A 7,996-nucleotide genomic window follows, 5' to 3' on the forward strand; every position below is an offset into this window, starting at 1 on the left:
GTTTTATCAAATCTGGATTATGTAGATTCAGTTAGACTAAAGTTTAGAGCTGATTTATAGTTAAAGTTGGTACAAAAAGTAAGAAAATTAGATTATTTCTTTGGCAGTTAATCTGGGAAAGATGAAAAGCCTGATAATTTCTTGTTTAAATGGTGACACATTTGTAAGGAACATGCATTACTAGGATGAGCAGTATGTGAATTGTGCACATGAAAAATATGCAAATTTTCTCTGTTTAACAGCTTTTTTTGCTCTTATTGACGCTTCTTCTGTTGAGCTTCTGGTWCCTCCAGTTGCTGCCAATCAGGTGCAGGTTCCAGGAAGCATTGTTACAAAGAAATAATCTACCAAACACGYTTTATTTGAACTCTTTGAGCTAATTGGATGCTGTTGAAACAGTGGCAGTAGTTTGATGTAATTAGACGTGACTCTGGGTGAAGGACTTGATTCATGTCTCCTCTCTGCTGCAGGTGAGAGGCCTTTCCCGTGCACCTGGCCCGACTGTGAGAAGAAGTTCGCCCGCTCCGATGAGCTCGCCCGCCACACCCGCACCCACACGGGGGAGAAGCGCTTCCAGTGCCCGCTGTGCGACAAGCGCTTCATGCGCAGCGACCACCTGATCAAGCAYGCTCGCCGTCACCCCGACTTCCAGCCCTCCATGTTGGGGCGCAGCAAAAGCACCACCCTGGCTTCTAACCAGGTCGTGGGTAACTAGGAGGCGGTGTCRACGTGACATTCGTCTCACGTTAACCAGCTACAATCAGATCCACCGCGTTCTTCTCAAAGCACATGCACATACACACGCCGACATGCAGAGTCGGCTGTCTGCACCACTTCTGTCCACCTGTACCAGGTAAACTGTGGTTGGATTCTGAACACATTCCCGGCAAACAAATAAGTTTATTTTTCTCGTTTTCATTTCCTGAGAGCAGCTCTTCCTTCTGTCAAAGTGTGTGTGAAGTGTTTACAGAGCAGACTGGACCAAACCGGACTTCACTTCAGGCAGACGGTGATGATGCAGACAGATAATCGCTGCATTTATGCAAGGACCGACAGAAAAGATGTCTAAATTTACCACAGAATGGTTGATAAATGGCTCGATGTGCACATTTATCAGGAAATATTTTTTCAAAGACAACATTTTTTTAGTAAATTAGCTAAATTAAAGATGCACCCCTGATCAAATATGGTGCTTTAAGTCATTACAGAACATCCTTAAAAACAGAATCAGTTCTGAAACATCAGAACCAAAACCTAAACCACTCAGCTACAGATAACATCTGCAATTCTTTTTTTTTTTTTCTAACCAAAAGTAAATCACAGAATACCTCAGTGTCTTACAGACTCATGGCAGCACAGGTTTGATTTGATTTGTTGCGACACTTCAGGATTTGATAAGAATCAGAACCACAGCAGGTCCTGGTTCTTATCACCCAGCCCCAATATTACCTTGTGGTCTCAAACACTTTCACTAACTGCAGGGATTCATCATGCTTTTTTCCCCTTGTTTTAATGTGTGTGTGTGTGTAAAAACACACCTTTTCACCATCAGCCAAAGCTCAATTCATTTATTCACTCACTCTGATTAAACAGAAGCTTTTAAAAAAATTTTTATATTATTATGTTAGCTTTGCTTATGCTAAAGTGTAGAGGTGAAACATTCCTGCATTCTTCTATTCCATTCATATTATTAAGTTTATTTTGACAACATTGTTTCTATTATTTAGCTATCAATTCATTTTAATAGTGAGTGAAACAAACTAGTAAGTGTAGAAGAGCAGTTTGCACACCATGCTTCCTTGTCTGGAAAAGCCTCTCACATAATACGCAGCAGTGTTATGTCTAATATTGATGCAAATGTAAATATGCTTTAAGATTTCATGTAGAGGAAAAGGTAATGCTACTAGCAGCAGAAGTAATAATCATGAATTGTAGTCCTTATATTAGGGGTGACATATGCTTAGTAGGAGAGCCTGTGAGTTGATGTGTGTGTGTGTGTGGGGGGGGGGGGKCCTTTTTTGAAGGATGGTGAAAGAAGTGGTCAAAGTGTGTGTGGAGTTGTTTATAAATCGCTTTTATTTTTCCTAGAGATGAGTTTGATGTGAGGTTTTTATTATTATGATTATTCTGTCGCCTTTAAAGTCCAATCATCCTTGTGATGCTTCTGGGACTGGGGGGAACATGTGGAACTTCTCTGGTCAGGTTGATGTTTGTTTCACCAAATACAAAAAAAATAAGTTTTAAAAGTTGCACTGGAAAAATCCTAACCAGGCTACATGAAACGCAGCCATTTTTTGTGTTTTTGACTCCATCTGTGTTGGACAAGAAACATGTCGTAAACAAAGAATCAGTTCAGTTCGAAGKGATATTTCAGCCATTTGGGAATAGAGTTTTGTGTAAAATTGTATATAAAATTCTTATCTTATTGTTGTAGATAACTCTTTGAATGACCTCAGTTTGGAGAAATAGTTGAGTGATGAGCTAACGGCTAGTCCAAAGTGGGTTGCAAATATAATTACAGYGCTGTCAGATCTACATGACCCAACTTTATTGGCCTTAAGTTCAGTCTAAAATGTTTAAGATTAGACTTTTAAAACAACAGCAACTCTCTTCAGTCCATGGCTGTGTCTCAATTCATGGGTTATGCTTATGGCAGTTCTCTGTGCCGTAGGCTGTCCCAATTTGTGGGCGCCTACGCATGGGACTGACAAAACCTGGAATGTCAGCTGCACCTGAGTATCCTATGCAGCCAGTGGTATCCCAGAATTCATTGCACAGTCAGCAAATTAAACTCAAAGACGGTGGAGTTTGTTTGTTTTTGTTTTTTTCTTTTTTAATTTAATGGCGAAGTTTGGAAATTGATCGTGGTAAGTTAAACATCTTAGTTGAAGAAGGTTTTGTTACCATGAGATGTTAAATAAAATGCAGCTAGAAGTAATGATACCAAACCCATATTATTAATGCTTTTTCATTTATTTTTTAACGTTTTTCTGTTAAAACTGAACTTTATGAAATAAAGTGTATGTAGACTGCAACCCATGAATTGAGATGGCCCAAGGACAATAAATAAATTTTGCAACTGAGGCCRTTCAGAAACGTTATCTACAGCAGGTAAGATATTCATTGTTCATGACACAAACCTCACTATCTCTTTAAGCTCTGTTTCCAAGCTTGTTAGTGAGAGTTCAGACTTGATTTCATGTTATTTTTCCCTCTCAAATATCTCGTTGAACCTTCAGGAGAGCTCTGAAAGCCTTAAACCTTTTTGTACCCACTTGCTGACCTTGTTTCCTGTTGGATCGTTGTATGGGTGGAGTCTCCGTCTTTGGGTACATCACAGAAACTCTTGCAATATGGCACTTTTGTTTATCCTCCCTGAAAGGTGGCTGACAAGTGTAATGGCTTGGCACTGTTACTGTGTTTCTACGAGCAAGCGCAGCAGAACTTTGTAATGTTTATAACCAATGGTTTGTAAAAAAACAAACAAAACAAAAAGACTTGCCTTCTGTTTGCTTTAAAAAGCAGGATAAATTAACCAGGTAGTTGTTGCTTTCACTTATTTTGTGTGTGCGTGTGTTTTTAGAGATCCAGACAGACTCTTAGTGTGGATTTGTATTTTTTTTTTCTTTTTAGCTGGAACATGTTTCGTTGTTCTCAGACCTGTTGACTTGTTTGGGAGGCGATGGTAGAAGTCTTCCTCTCTCACCTCAGACCGTTTCCACAGATGACAGCGCTTCACTGTCGCCTTTCATTTCAACTTTGAAACTTTCTTCTCACCGTCAGGATTTTGGTTGCTGCTGGCAGTAACCTGAAAGGAACAAACTCATTCCATTCTTGTTTTTTCTCAGATTCATAGCTATAATATCACAAAAACAACATACCTCACAACTCTTTTTTTCTTTTCTTCTGCAGTGTCTGTACAATCCATCCACAGTTTCTTTCCTTTAAAGCCATTGAGCATTTGGATTTCAGCAGTCTGTTATTATGGGCTAAACACTGGCTTGTGTTGTTATCCTCACTGACTATGCAACACCTTTACAATGTGTAGCAGCTTTTACTTTTCTTATTAAGCAAACAGTTCCTTTGATTTCTTTTTGCTTTTTCTATAGAGTTATTCCAACTTAAAGGGGCATTAAAACAGAAAGTTTAAAAATCTGTGGATTGTTGCTTTATTGAAAAGTTCAGTTGAGAATGACAGCAGAGCATTAGCTACTTTTTTTAATGCCTCCAATAATAATTTGTGCTAACTCAGATATGCACATTGTACAGGAGTGGACTTATTTTCAACTGATGGCTGATTTTTATATGGTGTAATTTTTTAAAGGTTTGCTTTAAATCTTCAGTTAGTTGATCAGGAGGAACCTGCTGCACCGACCTGTTTTCATATTTATATTCTCAGGTGTCTGAAATTTTGAAACATTTTGGAGTTTCGATGTTTGTTGTGCAACACTTTTTTTTTCGCTTTGCTGAATAATTTATTACATATCAACAATGCATCATTTGTGTGGTTTTAATCGTTCTCTTCATATCTCAATTCTGTCATTTGGAACAGAGCTGATACTAAATGGTTTCAGTGTTTGCTTTACCTTTTGCTTCTTTTTTAATAAAATATTTTTGATTTTATTGCTAATTGTTTGTGTGTTTTCAAGTTGATCTAAATAAACCAAATGATAAAATAATATTTACAAACAATACTGTGTACCTGTGACATACATCTTGTTTAAATATAAAAAGTCAAAGAAAATATTTTTAAGAAAACACACGATTTTACATATTTTGTCACATAACTGACAGAATCTGAACTCTGACTCCATCTCTGATTGTATCTCAAAAAAACATGAGATCCTTTACACTGTTGTAATTGTAGCAGCACTGTTTATATTGTCACTTTCTATTTCTTCACATGCAGATTTCTTAACTGCTCATCTCAGCAGCATGATTTAATTTTTTGCAATCTGTTTTTAATGTTATCTTTAAAAATTGATGTCACAGGCACTTTAGTACGACGGAGTACAAGATTTTTTATTATTAGAATAAAATCGTAACTTTATGAGAATAATGTCATTATGAGATTAAAGTAATAATTTTACGAGAATGAAGTCACATTACGAGAATAAAATCATAATATTACGAGATTAAAGTCGTAATATTACGAGAAAAAAGTCAAATTCATGATGTGTATTTCCCGTTTCTCATTTCCTCCTTATTATACTCACACCTGCTGTCACTGTTAGATTAATATACTTTCATCCAAATTAGCTACGTGACGACTAAATCTGTCAATGCATCCATTAATTACAATACGACTTCAGTTGAAAGTAGTTTGCACAATTTCCAAGTCCTGCTACTGATAATYTGATGCTAATSTGCTAAAAGATTTAATATTTATAGCAATACTAAAGAACAACTTGACAAGTTGCTCAATATTCCTTATTTAAATGCAGTGCATGCTTTTTCGTGTAAAGGCTACAATGTTATGACTTTTTTCTCATAATTTTATGACTAATCTTGTAATATTACAACTTTATTCTCATTATATTATGACGTTATTTTTATACAACTTTAATGTAATGTAATGACTTTATCCATACATTTTCTGTACCTGCTTCTTCCTTTCAGGGTCGCGGGGGTCACTAGTGCCCAAATCCAGCAGTCACAGTGCGAGGGGCGGGGTACACCCTGGACAGGTCGCAAGTCCATCACTTGCACAATACTTTATTCACGTAATTTAAAAAATTATAAAATAAAATCGTGTGGCCCAAATACTCCGTCGTACTTTAAGACAAAATCTGTCAGCAGTTTGCCTGGGATAAAAGTTCAGTAAGTGCACTTTAGTTTCTCTACACCAGTTGGTCCATGACTTGTAGGTCCAGACTTTCCAGAGACTCTGGAAATAAAGAAATACCTGGAAAATGACTTAACATTTTCCAGACAGGGAAAACTTACAGATCTGCTGATTTAAAGAGGATCTGAGATTTTGCTTAAAAATGACCCCCGCACGTGATCATAAGCGGGAGTCTTATTGTTTTTGTACTTYTTTTTTTTTCCAGTGATTTTTGGTCAACCGTAGCACAAAAACGGCTGCACCGGTCAACATGAAATTTGGCGGGACTGTTGATGAGTCTGACCTACACTGCGCCAGCCAATGGTTTTTCGATAGACCCCATATTTGAGGAGGGGGCTCCTTTCAAGGAGGGGGTGTCTGGACATGCAAAAGTGCTTATAACTCAGAAACTGTTCAACATAGAAGCTTCAGATTTCTTTTGTTGTTTAGCTCTGATGAAGCTCTATCCATCAAGCCCACCAATCAATGCCCCCCACCCACCGGACCCCCAATGTATCTTAAAAAAAGGGGTATCTGGACATACAAAAATGGTTATTACTCAAAAACTATTAAACATAGGAGCTTCAGATTTTCTTTGGTTGTTTAGCTCTGACGAGGGGCTATCTATCAGGTCAAACAATGCCCCCCCCCCCCCCCCAAAAAGACTCCCACCCAAGCCACTACAATTTTGGGATGCACCTAGTAGCATGACATTTATTAGGAATAAATACTTCTGAGTTCTGGTGCATTTGTGCGTGCGGGGGTCATTATGTTACCACTATGCGGTATCTAGTTCTAATATCACTGAGTACAGGGTCATTTTTGAAAATGAGAATTTGTTCTCAATCAGCTGGTTAAAGGAAATACATAACACTATACTGTAATACATGTCAAATTTGGACTTTTGTGTTTCTCGCGCAATATAGTTTTTTTACATGATTAAAAAAAGGTAAATAGTTTTATATCAATAGTAAACTTTGAACTTATACAATATAACAAAATAAACACATTTAAAAGGTTAAGGATAAGTGTCCTGCCTCTGAGCTGTTGGCTTTAAGTAGCTGTGGATCCCTGATCAATTTAGTTGCATAGCACAGTATCAGTCTCAAAATAAAGCCAGCACTGACCATAAACTACATGTTTATTCCTGGGAATTCTTTGTCAGAAAGTGCGAGGGTTCAGAGTTCAAGACACCCCACAACTTAACAGTGAGAAAAACTTTTACTTTTAATAGTATTTCTGTTTTATTTATTTCACATTTTGTCAGTCATGTAGTACTTCTCAGTGTTTATAAGAGTGTTAAAGTTCTATGCATGAAATGCCACATAGAGCTCAGTTATTGTCTGTTATTGTAACATTGGGGCTCGAACATATAGCAATGAGACGAGGAATGTGGCATTCCGTGTTTAGTCAAAGTTAAACATGAAACGTTAAAGTTAATTACAACTAGTCCTTTGAGGACCACCATAACGCTCATGTGGTCCTCAGTGAAGATGAGTTTGACACCCCTGCTCTACAGTGAACATGTAACACTAACCCATCAGTTTGTAACTCCTTTCATAACTTATACATTCAAAAGTTAAATCACTCACTGCAGTAAATTGTTTGCCCTTTAAACACTCTTAAGTTGTGAGCTTTTCATGTGCCTGGAAGATATCCTGGAATTTCAGGGTAAAACCCTGGGGTCTTTCTGTGCCAGCTGAACCCATTTGAGTCATTAATTTGACATTGCTTCAAGCTCGGCAGTTATAATAAAAGTACAGACTCATTTAAATGTCGTTTGAACAGTTTTACATTTAGGATATAAAAAATGTGTAAAAAGATGAGTATGACCTGTTTGAAAGACTGCAGATAACAAAACATCCCAGCTGTCAGCACAGCCAGGCTGATGGTGGACCATGACCTTCTCTGTAGACCAAAGGAGTATAGAATAGGGGGAGTTCTGTCTGAAAGCACAACAAGACTTGGGCACAAATCTACAACAGAGTGGCTAAAACTATTTACAAAATCAAACAAAAAGAATCCAGGTCCTAAAAGGACTGACTGAAATGCTGAATCTGGAAAATAAATGATCTGTGCAGAAACAAAAGTCTGAAAAACTCAATGAAATGTTGTAAATGTAATGGGGTGAAATCCTCCACTGCTCCATGTGAGGGGCTGATAACAAGAATG

At 37.5% G+C, this 7,996-nt stretch overlaps 1 protein-coding gene across 2 annotated transcripts in view; it reads left to right on the forward strand.

The window, feature by feature from the left end:
* Positions 1-4,630, forward strand: part of zgc:153115 (Krueppel-like factor 9) — a 6,680-nt gene extending 2,050 nt beyond the window's left edge. For both annotated transcript variants that reach the window (XM_014025489.1, XM_014025491.1), the window contains one exon: positions 471-4,630. In XM_014025489.1, coding sequence (XP_013880943.1) covers positions 471-715 — 245 coding nt within the window. In that variant the 3' untranslated portion in view covers positions 716-4,630. The remainder of the gene's footprint in view (positions 1-470) is intronic.
* Positions 4,631-7,996: the final 3,366 nt, after the last annotated feature.

This window comes from Austrofundulus limnaeus, unplaced genomic scaffold, assembly GCF_001266775.1.
Source record: "Austrofundulus limnaeus strain Quisiro unplaced genomic scaffold, Austrofundulus_limnaeus-1.0 Scaffold479, whole genome shotgun sequence".
NCBI classification, from domain to species: Eukaryota; Metazoa; Chordata; class Actinopteri; order Cyprinodontiformes; family Rivulidae; genus Austrofundulus; species Austrofundulus limnaeus.